Source organism: Colias eurytheme, chromosome 9, assembly GCF_061535395.1.
Source record: "Colias eurytheme isolate Ceu_HAF_F1 chromosome 9, ilColEury1 Martin Lab GWU primary, whole genome shotgun sequence".
Lineage (NCBI taxonomy): Eukaryota > Metazoa > Arthropoda > Insecta > Lepidoptera > Pieridae > Colias > Colias eurytheme.
Genome location: NC_142988.1, coordinates 6373065 through 6390765, shown reverse-complemented (window position 1 = coordinate 6390765; position 17701 = coordinate 6373065). Strand labels below are relative to the sequence as shown.

General features: G+C 37.1%; 1 protein-coding gene across 1 annotated transcript in view; it reads left to right on the top strand.

Annotated features, from left to right (window-relative positions):
* The window catches only part of Cht10 (Chitinase 10), a 31285-nt gene that overhangs the window by 6965 nt on the left and 6619 nt on the right, over positions 1-17701 (top strand). Inside the window, exons 9-42 of the mRNA XM_090105997.1 lie at positions 4-112; positions 624-804; positions 1564-1749; positions 2032-2151; positions 3499-3622; positions 3914-4091; positions 4459-4558; positions 4637-4706; positions 5141-5329; positions 5444-5706; positions 5864-6085; positions 6256-6457; positions 6540-6646; positions 6816-7035; positions 7466-7684; positions 8072-8242; positions 8531-8722; positions 9036-9224; positions 9359-9430; positions 9822-10010; positions 10327-10457; positions 10701-10920; positions 11457-11572; positions 11712-11880; positions 12157-12333; positions 12494-12705; positions 12913-13191; positions 13278-13475; positions 13653-13852; positions 13937-14230; positions 14442-14575; positions 14897-15108; positions 15263-15398; positions 16182-16324. Coding sequence (XP_089962123.1) covers positions 4-112; positions 624-804; positions 1564-1749; positions 2032-2151; positions 3499-3622; positions 3914-4091; positions 4459-4558; positions 4637-4706; positions 5141-5329; positions 5444-5706; positions 5864-6085; positions 6256-6457; positions 6540-6646; positions 6816-7035; positions 7466-7684; positions 8072-8242; positions 8531-8722; positions 9036-9224; positions 9359-9430; positions 9822-10010; positions 10327-10457; positions 10701-10920; positions 11457-11572; positions 11712-11880; positions 12157-12333; positions 12494-12705; positions 12913-13191; positions 13278-13475; positions 13653-13852; positions 13937-14230; positions 14442-14575; positions 14897-15108; positions 15263-15398; positions 16182-16324 — 5924 coding nt within the window. The remainder of the gene's footprint in view (positions 1-3; positions 113-623; positions 805-1563; positions 1750-2031; positions 2152-3498; positions 3623-3913; positions 4092-4458; positions 4559-4636; positions 4707-5140; positions 5330-5443; positions 5707-5863; positions 6086-6255; positions 6458-6539; positions 6647-6815; positions 7036-7465; positions 7685-8071; positions 8243-8530; positions 8723-9035; positions 9225-9358; positions 9431-9821; positions 10011-10326; positions 10458-10700; positions 10921-11456; positions 11573-11711; positions 11881-12156; positions 12334-12493; positions 12706-12912; positions 13192-13277; positions 13476-13652; positions 13853-13936; positions 14231-14441; positions 14576-14896; positions 15109-15262; positions 15399-16181; positions 16325-17701) is intronic.

Below are 17701 nucleotides of genomic sequence, written 5' to 3'. Positions count from 1 at the left end.
CAGGTGACAAAGACGACAAGGAAAAAGAATTACTGACAACGTTATTGTACGAACTTCGCGAGAAGTTCTCATCTTATGGCTTCCTATTGTCAACGGTGCTGCCACCATTTAGGTATTTCCTTTGTCCATATTTTCCTTTTATTTGCTTTTCATTGCCTTTATTTTGTAATACAGTTTGAAAGGATATTTTATTTCATTGTTAAAACTATGTACCCACCTCACAATACCTATGTTTTTAAATGATTCATGTTTAGCTAACAGAAATAATGATGATAGACTTAGGTAAACTGAAATAACAAGAAATTTTAGCCACAAAGAGTCGAGTTGGTAAAGGACTTCTCTTTTTTAAGACTATTAATTATTATAATAGAAAAGTATCACGTTGGCCAAATGCGGCGTTGGAGATTTTAGCTGATATCTTTATCCTGAGTAGACGTGGTTGTTTGACTATACCTACATATTTTCTTTAACTGGTGGAATCAGTCATCAGTGGTGATCTGGATAAGGCGTAGATAATTGATGCTCGTCCATTGCTCATTCTTCCTGTTTTGAGTCCTCAACTTTACGACAAAAACAATCGATAACTTAACCACTACATACGAAAACATCTAACTTCTTCCCAGGTACCAAATCGAAGACGGCTACGACTTAAGCGCAGTGAGCGGGGCGACCGACTACACGATCCTGCAGGCGTGGGACATGACGCACGGCAAGCGGGACGACCCGCCGCCGCGCGCGCTGCAGCACAGCGCGCTGCACCGCGACCCCGGCGCGGCGCCCAGGGACCAGCGATATGATAACGTGGTTAGTGGCTAATGTAGTAAGTAGTGACCACTAGGTAAGTACAGGTACAGTACGATTCAAACTTATTGGCGGCTCGGATCATGGTACGATCCGATGCGTAGAAAACCATTAAATACATATATCAGTAGGAAGTTGAGAGGCGGGTACCTTTTTTTTTAGTGGAAATCTTCCAAAGATACCCACGGCCCCCGGGGAGGGAGCCGTGGGTTATGTCGGATTCTTACCGACTAAAACTCCACTGTGTTCCGTCGAGCCGCTTTAATGATGGGGCCCCATATGAGACGGGTACCTGCGCGCATGTGCACTTGCATCTAACTTCCGAATCACCATTAAGTTTGAATCGAATCGTACCAATCGAAGATGGCTACGACTTAAAGCGCAGTGACCGCGGCCACCGACTACACGATCCTGTAAGCGTCATATTTGGGACTGGAAGGATAATTGGAACAGATGTATGTTGCAGTCAAGGCGCATTGAATGGTGGATGATTATAGAAGGAACTGAAGTGTTGAACTTGGTTTATTTTAGTGTACGTGAACCTGATAATAGGCTGTGCTGTGGTCAAGAAGTATGGATAAAAGTAGATGTATTTGTAATTCGTGCAGTAATAGTGCAGGCTTATATTATTTTATGCTGATGTTAAACGTAAAAAAATCATCACTAGAAAACAACGTCATCATCACATTTCTTCTTTCCAACTTAAATACAAAAATAATCTTCTATACCTTAACAAAACATACAAAACTTCCAACATTCCAGGAGTTCATGGTGAAATACATCCTCCGCCATGGTATGGCAGCAGACAAGCTAGTACTGGGGGTCCCACTATTCGGGCGCTCGTACACGCTCGCCGCGGCTACGTTACCAGCGCCTGGCGCGGCTGTTAGCGGTTGGGGAGATGAAGGAGTGTACACGCAGACTAAGGGAATGATGGCGTATTTTGAGGTACGGTAAAATTATTTTTAAAGAAACTTGTAATGAGTTGTGAAAAAATTAGTACTCAGTTTTTTAAATGGCTCAAAAATCATTTATTTGACGATTTGTAACTGAGTAGAATTCATAAGGTCAATGTGAGTACGTACATATTATACGTTTTATTTTTAAATCAACAAGCTATCTCTAAAGTAAAAAGTTAAAAAACAATCTAAGTAATATTATTTTATTCATAAACATAACACAGATCGTGTTAACAATCATGATTCATGACAATGATATTTTTTTATGTAGATTTGCATGATGGAACGAGAAGGGAAGGGCGTCAGCGGTGTTGACGACGCCGGCAACGCCTTCGCTGTTTTCGACAATCAATGGATCAGTTATGACACGCCCAATACGATTTTGGAAAAGGTAACATTTTAATTATCAGAATTTTTATTATGAAAAAAAATTATGTATGTAAGACACAATATAATAATTTTTGTTATGTTCCTTTAAAAGATTTTTAGATCGCAGTAGATCAATTTCAAACCAGTATATTTTATCTTAAATAAGAATATTTTAATAAAAATTAAATATTAATATACACCTTTCAAAGCTATTTATTTCTTAAATTACCGGTCAAATGTGGCTACTTGACCACATTTTTTTACTTTTTCTTAGCTAACTTATTTATATTAAACTTTTATCGACATTTTATGATTTGTTCATGTCATGAATGATTTCATCATTCACTTTTACTAGGTATTTCTTTAAAATATATTGAATCTGACATTATTTACAAATAAACGTAATACAGGTCAAGTTGACACTGATGTGGTATCTTGACCTTGCACATCAGTTTTCATAGGTAGATGCTTAACATTCTTGTTTTAGGCTAAGTTGCTATTACTTTTTAATTCTTCGACTTTTTAAATATTGCAGCCCGAAGCTTTACAATAAACTGTTAGGCTCTGGCTACCTGGTCAAGTTGCCACGGGATTTGTAATGATTTCATACAAAGCATTACATGTCGGATAGGGTTGTCACAAACAAAACACAAATTTTAATGAACTATTTATTTATTAAACTAATTTTAATACATATGTATATGTATATTACTTAATACTTATAGGTATTTATTAATAGGTAAGGAAACATTTATTTTTCATTAGAAATATGCTAAATCGTTGTCATCAAAGAGAGTATAAGTATCTGGATTGTCCGAAATTTGCAGCAAATTTATTGATTTTACTAAGTATACAAAACTCGAAACAGATAAAAAAAAGAAAAAATGCAGTCACGTTATTTTTTGTGTCAACCCTAGGCGTCGGTCAAGTTGCCACGCAGCGGTCAATGGCAACTTGACCTAACCTGAGGCATCAATGCCCAAGCAAATATTTCGACAGATGAGCCTAAAATTGGATAGTTTCCACTGTAAAATCAATCTCTAGGGTTTATTACACAACATATCAAAACTGTACTCACCTGAGATGTGCAGTTTAAGCTCTACAAACATAATAATACTGACACCGGCAAAAGATCCTTAGTCACAGTCACACTTCGATACGTTATATTGCGAGAACCAACAGCGTTACCGCTTTAAAATTAAAATATGTTGCCAATTAATATTTTAAAAACCTACCAACATCGATACGTTAGGTCAATTTGCTTTCAATTCTAGAAAATTTGATATTTTGTTGTTAAACGGAAGGTGTGGTCAAGTTGCCAAGTAAAGGTCAAGTAGCCACATTTGACGTAATATCTTATTTCCTACAGATGAAATTCATAACAACCGCTGGTTTAGCCGGTGCGGCCGCGTGGGCTATCGACATGGATGACTTCCGAGGACTTTGTGGCTCACCTTTCCCGTTATTGAGTGCTATCTCAATTAGTCTTAATGGTAAATTACTTATATCTATAATAGAATTTAGCCATCTGAATAAGGTCAAATTTCATAACAATAAAATAAAATACAATTACTTTCATAACAGTAAAAATATTCCCTCATTTCATTATACCCTCATTTTTGAACAAAATTTTTCTTCGTTGATAAATAATGCGTTTTACCTTTTTTTACGAAATACAAAAAAAATATCTAATAAGTATTATTCATAAAATTATTCTAAGTTTTAGTTAAGTTATCATCTAACAAGACACAATCTTCTAACAGAAATAATTTTAACTACCCCAGGTGAAGCAACTCTCACAGACCAATCTTCCCTCAAGATCGGTTCGTGCGAGACCAACACCCCATACTTAGCATCAGACGAAGAATCTTGTGCTCACTTCCACTTCTGTACCGGCGGTATTAGTTACCGCATGGTGTGTGAGGATGATAGACTTTATGATCCTTCTACTGGGTTCTGTGGGTAAGTAAATGCTTTTATTTAAAAAAAAAGACGGGTTGCACTCCGGGAGTGCCGGCAGAAGTGAAAACTTGATTTATACGTTGAGCATGTTTGATATCCATCCGTCTTACGCTTTTTCGATCAGGTCACGTGTCCTGACCCGAGTTTAAGATTTTATACCCAACGCCGCTAAAGAAGTTTTCACTTCAAAAAATTTTTGTGAAACCAAGGATCCTGTGCACACTTCCACTTTGGTACTGACAGTATTAGTTGGTGGTATTATATACCGCTTAATATTTAAACAAATAATTATGAATAACACTAATAACAAAATGAATTCTGATTCACTATAAAAAACACAAACTCATTCACTTTTTTATTTCCCCAGACATCAAGATGTCGCCAAATGTATTCCAGGCCAAACCCTCAGAATAAGTGTCGAAGACGCAGCACGATTTTTACCAGTCGCATACGAAAATGATTTCGAAGTACGTGATAAACCTAATTCCTTTTGTATTTTAATTTCATTAATGTGCATTGAAATATAATTTGTCATTCTATTTTAGTGGAATAACTCTCCAGAAAAAGCATCGCCAATGCAAAATTCTTATACTGCTGTAGCGGAAAGTAAGAAAGGTAACTAAGCTGTAAAAATTATCTTATATGCTTTTTATTACATTATTACTCTCTTTAAATATGTCTCTGCTTATACTCTTCATTCAAAACTATTATTTCTCCTTCTTCTTCTACTAGCTCAACCATCTTCAGGAAACCATTTCGATTATAGAAAATTAAAGTATCGCTCTTCTTTTCCACTTACTAACAAACATGCTAAAGGGTCAACAGCTGCTTCGACTAATTACTTACATAAAACAAAATCTTCTTACCGCCTTAAAACTGGAAATTCGCTCTCCAATCATATTTCAGGTACCAATTTTTTAATATTTGAATACATCTGACTTGCTTTATTTTTTAGTCTGATACAAATTCATCTAATTTTGATATTGTATTAATATTTCTTCTTTCTTCTTATTTCGTATGTGCATTAATTATTTATAAATATATTATAGGAAAAGAGAATAACAAGAAAGTGGTATGTTATATGACAAGCTGGGCCTTCTATAGACGAGGGGATGGCAAGTTCGTACCAGAAAGAATTGACACTAGACTCTGTACCCACATTGTGTACGCATACGCCTCTTTGAGCCCAGACGATCTTATTGCTAAGGAATTCGATCCTTGGGCAGATATTACTAACAGTAAGTATCTTTACGTGATAAATATACTAATTTGACAGTGATTTTTTGTTTGAATATCCTTAATTTCTACCATTTTAGAGGACATCAATAAATAAATAAATATTCTTATTTCAGATCTCTATGAAAGGGTTACTTCTCTAAGTGACGTAACAATTTTATTGGGATTGGGAGGCTGGACTGATTCTGCTGGTGACAAGTATTCGCGATTAGTATCATCCCCAGTATCTAGAGCTAAATTCATCGACAAGCTCATACCTTTCCTACGCGCTTATAATTTCAAAGGTCTTCATTTGGACTGGAATTATCCAGTTTGCTGGCAAAGTAATTGCAAAAAGGGTGCATTATCTGATATTGCTAACTTTGCGAAGTTTGTCAAGGTAATTATTAATTTGTATTGGTATAAAAAAAATCTCATCACTATGTTTCGTAACAGCGGTTTTCTCAATAAATGTTGGCATAATGGTTGAGAATTAGATATTAATTAAAGCTTTCAACATCAACATTCTTACCAAAAAAAATGTTTTTTTCTTAAAGGAACTCTCTAAAGCTCTCCACGAAGCTGACATGGAACTGGGCGTGGCTCTCTCCGGGTACAAAGAAGTTATTGAAACCGCATACGATTTGCCCGCGATATCTGCGGCAGTTGATTTCATGAGCGCGATGACGTATGACTATCATGGTGGTTGGGAACGATCCACTGCGCATCATACGCCATTGGTGCCTTTCAAGAAGGATGCCCTTGCTTATTATTCTGTGGTAAGTGTTTTGTAAATAAAAATTTACTTACCTTTACCTACCTTTGATTTTGAGAAGTTTTGCTTTTTTAAATTACCCACTTTTATGTTAAGCTTCAATTTAACGTCACTGGTCAATCTTAAATAGAGTTGCTCTGTGCTCATAGTATTTAAAACATCATCTATTTACAGGAATATGCCATTAAAGCTTTAATCGGCGGTGGTGCCGATCCGAAGAAATTGCTTCTTGGATTAGCGTTCTATGGCCAGTCTTATCGGTTAGCTGAATCAGATGGACCTAAGGGTCCAGGATCCCCTGCAGCTGGCCCTGGAGAACCTGGAGAATTTACCAAGCAACCGGGAATGTTGGCTTATTATGAAATATGTTATAGAGGTAAAGAATGTTATAATTTCTTACTAATATTTCCTACATTAAAAAACAAATATTGATTTCATAATTATTATGCATCTTACAGAAAAGAATCTGAGATGGAAAACTGGACGCCAAGACAAAGCTGGTCCATATGCGTATTCAGACAATCAATGGGTCGGATATGATGACCCTAAATCAATCAAAGAAAAGGTTAGCTAAATAATTTCTGCAATTTAAAATTCATAACTTATAAATGAATTCATTCACAATAATTGTAAAATTATTGACAATCTTATTAACTAATACTTAGCATGAAATTTTACTTTTTATTTTTTCATATAAAATCTATTCTACAAGTTATTTACATCATTCTGTTCAGGTCGAATGGGGTCTCCGTCAAGGTCTTGGCGGTGTGACAGCCTGGGCGATCGATCTGGACGACTTCAACAACCGCTGCTGCGCGGAACCTTTCCCGTTACTGCGAGCTGCTGGTCGTGCGCTCGGCCGTGCTGTGCCATCTCCTCCTTCTGCACCTTGTGAACGACCACCTGAACCTGTTACACCCGCACCACCTACCACTACGCCTGCTGAGTCTGATGGTACGGTATACACCAATCTGCAACCACTCCACTACTAAAAAATTGGTTGTTTGTAAATTAAGTTTACGATCGAGATGTTTACGTGATAACGTCTTATTGGTGGCAGCGCTCGAGATGAGACGGGAGATCGGTCCGTCTCTCTCTCGTTATACCTGCGATTGCGCTCGTAAGGTTTTGGTGTGACACAAGTTTCTGAACATGTCACCCGACTAAAACGATTTTAAAAACGTTATCACGTTAAAAAAAACTCAACTTTTTTTTTAATAAAAATCGAAATAAAAGTTGAACTAGTGAATTGTGTGTTTCTTTAAAAAATCTTTATGATTAAAAATTGCTAATAAATAAATCAGTTAATATACGTATTACCGTTCATGGTAACAAATCTAATAGAATAGCCTGAAAATCTTAACTTTAATTTTAAATCACGCAGGTTCTGCAGTTGGCGGTGGTAACCACGGCAGTCACGATCATGGTCAACACACGAGCACCACCTGGCCGAGCTGGACACCACCTTCCACACAGGCTACACAACAAACCTGGTGGCCACCAGCGACTACCACCCCTAGACCCACTACCACTACTACCACCACACGTCGACCTACAACTACTACGACTACTACTACGAAAAAACCAGCTTCACAGGACACAGGTATGCATTTGTTTCAATAAATAAAAATACAGTACAATTGGACATTATTACCCAAAAAAGGATAATATATTAAGATGTTACTTTTGAATTATTAAATAATATTAAAGTTGTTCATTTATAAATTTCTTTGTGTTCCTGTTCAATATCATTATAGTCAGATAAATTTTCGCAAAAACGATCCAATGAATCTTATCATCGTTCATTCATTATTGATTATTGTTACCATTTTCAAAGTACTATAGTACCTAAGTAGAAAGTACTTAAGTATAAGCTCTAATTTAAAAGAAACATAATAATGTACCGCGGTGGATATTCCATTACCTATTCTACCTCATTCAAAAATCATCAGGAACTTATAAATGTCTTATAATAATCATCTCCCTACAGGTGTAGAAGGCTCAGTATGCGTGGCGGGCGAGTACAAGGCCGCACCAGGTGACTGCGAAGCGTACTTACAATGTGAAGGCGGCCACTGGCGCAAACATCGTTGTGCCCCTGGTTTGCACTGGTCCTCCAGAGCTAATCGATGTGACTGGCCTGCTTTTGCTATGTGTACAGGTAAATTATACCTAATCCTTGATCTTCATTTTTTCTTTAATTTTAGCAAATTGTGACGTAACTTACGGTTGAAATCTTGGTCTTCGGTCTTGTTCAATTTTTTTTTTTGCCATTGGTTTATACTTAACACTCTTTTAAATATTTCTTTGATTTAAAAAAATACTTCCGTTAAATATATTAGTATTTTTTTTATTATCATTAATATCAAATTTAGTTTTCTGTGTAGTATATCTTTTTCATATCGTTTTATTTATTTTGCGATATTTTTTATTTTTATGATTATTTCAGCAAATTCAGTAAGTGAAGAAAGCACAACAACTACGACCACTGCTCCATGGACGACGCGACCACCGCCAAAACCAACCACTACCAGACGTACCACTACCACAACCACTACTACTACTACTACCACAGCAAGACCTACTACTACTACTACTAAAAGACCTACTACTACCACTGCTAGACCTACAACATCAGCTGGTAATTGCATATACCTATTTCTTTTCATTCGCATATTTGGTGGTAAAAAATGACTTTAATTTTTTTTTAATTTACAAATAGTTTCGAATTTCGATATCGTTTTTTCCTTATACATATTATGAGCACTTAACTTTTTTTTACCTTTAAATTTCACATAACAACTTCGTTCGTTTTCACTCATATTCAAAATCATAGATTTAAAGCCAGCAATTTATCTGCAGTGCAGTGACAACAAATATGAGTTCATGATAAATCAAACTAAAATCAACTCTACCAAACATACAATAAGATCTATAATCGCTTACCTCTACAGGCACAGTTTCACTCGAAGGCAAGCCCTGCAATGGGCAGGACTATGCGCCAGTAGCTGGTGACTGTGGTTCTTACTTACACTGCGACGGCTCAGCGTGGAGACGTCAACAGTGCGCTCCTGGCTTACACTGGAGTGCAGCTAATAAGCATTGTGACTGGCCTAAATATGCGGGCTGTCAGGATAAACCTAGTAAGTAGACTTTAATAATATTTAATTTGGTTAATCCAATCAAATAAATGTTTATGTATGTTTTTGATATATTCGTTGCCCTGTTCAATTGAGCATTTTATAAATTTAATTTACTTTGTGCCTTTCTATTTCAGCACCTACACAAAAAACTACGACTACACCTAAACCGACGCGTCCACAAACCAGACCACCTAGACCGCCAACAAGTAAGTTCTTTAGATAAAACTTAATCTTAATCTTAATCTTAATACTATTATAAAGGCGAAAGTTTGTATGGATGTATGGATGTATGGATGTATGGATGTTTGTTACTCTTTCACGTAAAAACTACCGAACCGATTACAATGAAATTTAGCACACATATAGAGGGTAACTTGGATTAACACATAGGATAGGTTTTATCCCGGAAATCCCACGGGAACGGTAACTATGCGGGTTTTCCTTTGAAAACGCGGGCGAAGCCGCGGGCGGACCTCTAGTTATAAATATCTTATCTTCACTCTTCAATCTTCTTTCTTGAGTATTTTATTGGCGCACAATAGTGACCAACCGCCTTTCCACCTCATGTTACATACCAACATGACAAAATGTTTCTAGCACCAAGCGGCAACGGCGCATTAGAAGGTGGATCATGTGGTGGTAATCAGATGCACGCAGCAGCAAGTACATGTGACGCGTACTTACTGTGCGTGGGCGGAACTTGGCGCCGCCAGCTGTGCCCGCCCGGCCTGCATTGGGATAACCGTTCCAAGCGCTGCGACTGGGCCGAGTTCGCTATGTGCGAAGGTGTGTACTTCTGTAGACCTAAGAGCCTAATAGTAGTTTCAATTGTACGGAAGAAAGCCGTTTTGTAGGCCAAGAAATAGTCCGTAAATAATTAGTCTAGTTCGCTATGTGCGAACGCATCTTCACTTCTCAGTAGCCTTAGTAGTAATATGGATTTTCTGAAAGTAATAATGATAATTATACAATATAGTGCTTTGATATAAGTGGTATAAACCCGCTGTCTATCTACTAAAGTAGTGTCCCCAAATAATTAACTTTCGATTTTGCCATTGCGAAACGACAAAGAATGATAATAAAAATTCCTTTTAAATTCCAGTGAGCAAAGTGACCACAAAATCGCCATACCAAATGACATACAGTACAACCACTAAGCGACCAACGACAGCGAGATTTTCCACTACAACCAGAAGATCTGTGACGCAGAACGAACAATACCAGACACCGACGGTAAGTCTCTTATATCTATGATTTTTCTTTAACTTTTTCTAAAATGTTTTTCCACCTGACTCTTGATTTGATATTTCTTATCTTAACCCTTCAGAGTTACACTTTATCCAACCCGATCCAAATCTACAAAAAACATTTTGATATTTTGGTTTCATGGCATTTAGATGATTTATAAATATAAATTTTAAAGAGCGATCGAATTTTTTCCATTATTTAAAAATTTACAAAATAAAACATCCACAGAACTGCCGCACGGGCACTTACCACCCGCACCCGCGCTGCGAGAAGTTCTACGTGTGTGTGAACGGCGTGCTCGTGGCGCAGAGCTGTGCGCCCGGCCTCGTGTGGCGCCGCGACCGCTCGCAGTGCGACTTCCCCACGCCCAACGCCTGCACCGACCGGCGACAAGTGGCTGATGGTGCTACTGCTAAACCGAATGCGCCGCTGGTGGAGGAGAAACCTAGTAAGTGCAGTTTAGCTTATACTGTTTTCACCTGAGGTAGCGTTTAGCTACGTACGTACGTACGTATGTATTCTGTGCCTGAGGCGTCCTATGGCTCCACTGGCAAAATTTACACTGGTTTGATGCAGCTACTTCTAAGCCAAGCGCATCACTTGTGGGGAACAAACCTAGTAAGTTAATAAAAATTTAACAGTTGTTCTCTACTGGTCCCACCTGCATGGACTGCTGCCAAGTCTCTGATAACACTACTGCTAAACCTAGCACACCGCTTGTAGAGGATAAGCCTAGAAAGTTTTGTGTCACATATGATGTTATATTACCATGTGTTGCATTCCAGTCATACATGAGCCCCCTTGTATGTATAATGTCGAATCGAGCAAAACAAAGAATGTTAGTTACATATACAGGGAATAACCCTTTAGTCTCTTCTTCCTCTTTTGACATTATTTATTGAATTACATAACTTTCTTCTTGATTATATTTGCCTTGTTCGTAACTATTCATCATGAATAAATTTTCTCCAATTATTATTGCAGACTTCTGTGAAAGCGGACAGTACGCAATGGATCCTACTGACTGCTCACGTTACATGCACTGTCTCTTCGGTAAATTTGAAGAATTTGCTTGTGCTCCCGGCTTACATTGGAACCAGGTAACATTCATTTAATTAGTTTAATAAAATAATATGTGACTTAAACCAAGTATTCTACCGTTCTTTGTTATTAAAAATTTTACGGTTCCCAAATAAATTCAATTAAAAAGCCCTACTAAATAACTTTAACTCTGAACAGGACAAGCAAATCTGTGACTGGCCACAAAACGCTCAGTGCACGGTGAAAGCGCCAACTACAAGCGCACCAGCTATACCTGAACCGGAACAAGTGTTGGAGCCCCACGACCCTGTTATATCATCTCCTCCTGAATTGGTAGATGAGAATTTGCGACCTCCGCTACTTAATAGTAAGTCTGCCTTGTATTGTGACAAATATTTGTGGGATTGTGTGTGTGATAACTGACATTAAAAAAATTGCTTATTGCCAAGACAATTCTTTCAGTTGTTGCAAAAAATATAGTCTTATGTCATCTAATCTAGCATAATGAAATTATACTTTAATTATTTTTTTATCTTGAATTTCTTTTTGTTCGCTCATATTTAAGAGCATCAAGCCTTATTAATGTTTGCAGAAAAATCTTGAAATGTGAATTTGTTCATTACTAATAAAATGTTACCATTAGGTCGTTATAAACTGGTGTGCTACTACACGAACTGGTCATGGTACCGTCCCGGGCTGGGCAAGTTCTCACCCTCAGACATCGACCCGTCGCTGTGCACGCACATTGTATACGGGTTCGCAGTTCTCGGTGACGATGGACTACTCACTCCACACGACCCTTGGGCTGATACGGAGCATCGTAAGTTGCAATTTTGATATGATATGATTCGCCATTTTTAAGACAATTTCTAGAATCTACCCCAAATCCAAAAATATCAAATTTATACTTAGAAGAACGACCAAATTTATTACACCTGACCCTATCCAATCTTCAAAAATAATTATAATCCTTTCCACAGATTTCTACGAACGCGTAGTGGACTTCAAAAAGTACGGTACCAAAGTATCTCTCGCTATCGGTGGATGGAAGGACTCAGCGGGTGACAAGTACTCAAAGCTCGTGAACAACCGCGCTGCTAGAGCTCGTTTCGTTTCTCACGCTCTGCAGTTCATTGAGAAGTATGGCTTCGATGGATTGGACCTTGACTGGGAATATCCTAAGTGCTGGCAGGTAGGTTTAAAGAAAAATATTTAAATTCTTTTCTGATACATTTTTTCAGGATCAACAAATTTTTTTAACGAAGTACTGGTCAATAAGATATAAACTTATAGAACATTTTCTTATTTCAAACAACAAACCATTGCTATTATCGTAATAACTTGATTAGGTTTGGTTAAGAAAAAAATGTTATTTAAACGTTATTTTAAATGTTTTTAGGTGGACTGTTCCAAGGGTCCCGATTCGGACAAGGAAGCGTTCGGTGAACTTGTTCAAGAACTTTCAGCAGTATTCAAACCCAAGGGTCTCTTACTATCTGCTGCGGTATCTCCCAGCAAGATGGTGATAGACGCGGGATATAATGTGCCAGTACTAGCGAAGCACTTGGATTGGATCGCTGTTATGACTTACGACTATCACGGCCAATGGGACAAGAAGACGGGTCATGTTGCACCATTATATTACCATCCTGATGATGACAATACTTACTTCAATGCGGTATGTTATGACAATTTTTTTTACGACTGTTATGTACTAAGTAAGGAAAATACGTGAGAAAATTTTAATATCTTCTTCTCTTTCAGAATTACACAATGCACTATTGGATGGAAAAAGGAGCACCAGCATCTAAACTAGTGATGGGTATGCCTCTGTACGGACAGACATTCACAACGATGTCTGGCTGGAACAACCGTGGTGCGAGTGGATTAAATGCACCCGCTTTGGGTGGAGGAGATGCTGGCGAATATACTAGAGCTAGTGGATTTTTGGCATATTACGAGGTATATAATTTGCCAATCGTAAAAAATAAAAAACAACATCAGCCTTTTATATTAAACACATCACACTTCAACATTTCTTTATCTTGCAATTTTTACGTTTGTTCCAGTTTACCCAAGATTATTAATTTCTTTATTATTCCTCATATAAATGGCTAATTTATTGTCCTCTTCTTCCAGATTTGCGATCGTATTATTAACCGTAACTGGATCGAAGTTAAGGATCCATACCAACGTATGGGACCTTACGCATATAGAAACGACCAATGGGTATCATTCGACGACGCAGACATGCTTAAGAGGAAAGTTAACTTTATCAAGTCTCTTGACCTCGGCGGTGGAATGGTTTGGGCATTGGACCTTGATGACTTTACGAATAGGTAAGAATTTTGAAGAACCAAATTAACGGTAAAACTTTTAATATAAATATTTATATTACCTACTAAAATTTATAACATTTTCAGATGTAACCAAGGCAAATATCCTCTAATGAACGCCATCAAGGACACTTTCCTGAATCCCAACTCGGAGTTAGAAACAGTTCAACCACAGCTTCCTGATCCTCAAAATGATGTTGATGAAGACCTTGATGATATAGAAGTAATTGCAAGACCAACTCGACCAACTGCTCGTCCACCCACTCGCCCAACTATGGCGACAACTACACAACTTGCTCCTCAGACACCTAATACACCTATAATGGATGAACAAGAGGAATATAAAGTAGTATGCTATTACACCAATTGGGCGTGGTACAGGTAATTAGAATTTTATTTAATTAAGTAATTCAATTTAGAACCTTTGCTTTCTGCTTATAAAATATATTATTGTACTATTTTAATAGTGTCATGATTGAATGCAACTTTCAATTCTACCTGAAAAATTAAAAATATATTTTTTTTTATATATTAATTAATATAGTATTGATAAAGATAATTTACACTGTCATATTTTGTCTATTTTACACAGACCCGGCCCTGGAAAATTCGTTCCAAGTGACATCGACCCATCTCTCTGCACTCACATCGTCTACGCGTTTGCGGTCCTTGACAGTACGCGTCTCGTCATCAAACCTCATGATACTTGGCTTGATGTTGAAAACAGTAAGTTAATATTAGGATCTAGTAAAATATTACATTATACAATGATATTTAATACCAATTGTATCATCTAGAGTCATTTAGGGTCAATATAATTTCAAGAAATTAAATTTCTTTACAAATATTCTGATCGAGAGAATTTTCTGTTAGAGTTTTCTACCTGGTTATGTTTTGTTCCTGTTTTGGTTTGTATGTTCTGACGCTATAGCTCTTTTCTAACCCTCCAATATAGGAACAAGAGTCATTCTTTCATCCATCTCAAATTCAAACAAAACTTATCCTCCCGTTACCTTACCAACATACTTAATCACCGCCATTTTCCAGAGTTCTTCGAGAAAGTAGTGGCCCTCAAGAAGCAAGGTGTCCGTGTACTCCTCGGTCTGGGAGGCTGGAACGACTCGGCGGGCGACAAGTACTCGCGCCTCGTGAACAATCCCGGCGCGAGGAGGAAGTTCATTGTGCACGCGTTGGACTTCCTGGACACGTACCAGTTTGATGGACTGGATTTGGATTGGGAGTACCCGAAGTGTTGGCAAGTGAGTGTGATGGGTGTTGTCTAGAAATTATCTTTGCTTGTTAGTTGCAATAAAAAGAATAAGAATTTTTTCTGTGCTCATCGTTGTCGATAAAATTAGAATTATGAAGTAATTTTGCCTTTGGAATTTTTTTTATTTAATTATTTTATTTTAGGTGGAATGTGAAAAGGGTCCAGTTTCTGACAAACACGGATTTGCAGAATTAGTAAAAGAACTACGTGTAGCATTCTCACGAAAACGCCTGCTTTTAACTGCTGCAGTATCTGCAAGCAAGCGTGTTATCGATTATGGTAAATATTAAATACTCCAATTTTAGTTCATGACCCAAAATTTTATTTTCTTGAAACTGGACATTCTATATTTTTTTATTTTCCGATAAAAAATTGTTAATGGTTTAATTATTATGGGGGGCCAATTGGGGATGTAATAAAACCCGCCTTTTCTTAATTCAGTGGACTGTATTTCTTCTTAATAACGATGTACAATTTCTTGATAATAACGACGTACAATTTCTTCTTAATAACGACGTACAATAGCTTCTTATTACTATATACAATAGTAGTAGGTACGCTGAGCGACGACTGTTGACCGTGAGACTTCTTGCTTCTTGCTTCTTGCTGTTGCTCAAGTGATGAGCTCTTGACTGTGCGGAGTGGTGTGTGTTATGCGGTCAAAAGTCGTTTCTCTTATACAAAACTATAGGGATTACTCCCGACGGTGGGTAAGACGCCGTACCCCGTAGGCTAGAGGTGCATTTTTACACAGTATACACCCGACGGTGGTAAAAGTGCCGCGTGCGTCTAACAAATGAATTTACTACGTTATACTTTACTTTACATAGACTCGATATAATAATAAAATATAGCAAAATAACAACGTACTATAAACTCTCTAATTACATACAATAATATCACACTAAACATTATAAAAAGATAATCAAAAACACACTATAAAACGTTACTCTATTCTACAATAAAAACACACGAAGGAACTTTATACATTAAAAAATACTTAAGACTTGGTGAAACTATTTACAAGGGGTTGTCGTCCGTAACAATTATGTTACATTTTAGCATACGATGTGCCCACACTATCAAAGAACTTGGACTGGATATCTCTAATGACGTACGACTACCACGGCCAGTGGGACCAGAAGACCGGCCACTTGGCGCCCATGTACGCAGGCGAAGAAGATGAGGATAAGACATCTAATGTGGTACGTATTAAGTGTTGCATATAGAAGTCAATATTGTCAAACTTAATGATGAGAAATGTTATAATTTTTTCTGTACGTTATGATACACGTCACCTTACGTCACGATGAAAAAGTATAATCATAAAAAGTGAAGTTGGCCCAGTTTCATCAAGCTCTGTTAGTTAGTTTAACACGCTGTTAACTCTTTTAACGGGACATCAATGTAAGGGAGTGTCCCACCATGACCTAATCGAGGATTAGTTTCCTTAACACGGCATTATATTTAACCCGTGGCATAGAGGCTCTTTAAATTTTTAACAAGCGATTAGAAAAAATGATTTGAAGTTTTCTTGCTGTCAAGATGGACTCTGCATACTATTTTATTTTTGAAAATGAAGATGTATTGGATGATTTTTATAATTTGGATTATATAGTGCGACCGCGACGGGCCAGAATTTATAAAGCGCGTCGTCATTGTTTCGAAGAATATGATGATGTTGATTTTAGTACAAGATTTCGTTTATCAAAACAATCGGTTTTGGAAGTATTGCAATTAATTGAAGATAAACTCGAATAACCGTCGGATCTGTAAGTAAAACTATCTCGTGAGGTAATATTTATATTTATGTGCATAAAGGTTCCTTCCTACATACTGTATTATTTTCAATTAAACCATAATAATCCTGTGAGTCATGTCAAATCTAGTATTGAATACCAATATAGGTACTTAAAATGTAAACTTCACCACTACTCAGGTAAGGCTCAGGCCTCCTCATGATTATGAAATGTACTTATCTTAATTTTAAATTCTGTTTTAGGAATCTATCAGTTTCACCTACAGACCAACTGCTTATTGTAGTGCAGTGCAGTGATGGCTCAGTGGTGAAAAACATTGTGAGGAAACCGACATATCATAAGATAGCGTGGTGGATAATGACCTGATCCCTTACCGTGTTTAAGTTTAAGTTAGCACTACCAATCCCATGTCCCAGCAGTGAGAAAGTATATGGGCTGACGATGATGATGATCCTAATTTAATTTAAATGTGACATTGTTATAGAAATATGTAATTTTTCATGTTACCTAAATAAATAAAACTTGTGTTTTTATAAAACATTTTTATTGTACCCTTAGATTGTACCTATCAACATCATTCAATAAATAGGTTATAACAACTAGATACTAGGTTATTACAAACAAGAATTTACTATTAATTTACTTTAAATGTATCTTGCTGCTTCGTCTTTATTTTTCTTGTTTTAATTGCTCTTCTAGTATGAGATCTCTCGCACTTTCCTTCGGACTCCGAATTTTTTTTCGTAATTTCAACCAGATCCAGTTTACCTTCGACCAAGTGAAATTGAACCGCGATTTTTCTTCAACATTATTGTATTTATT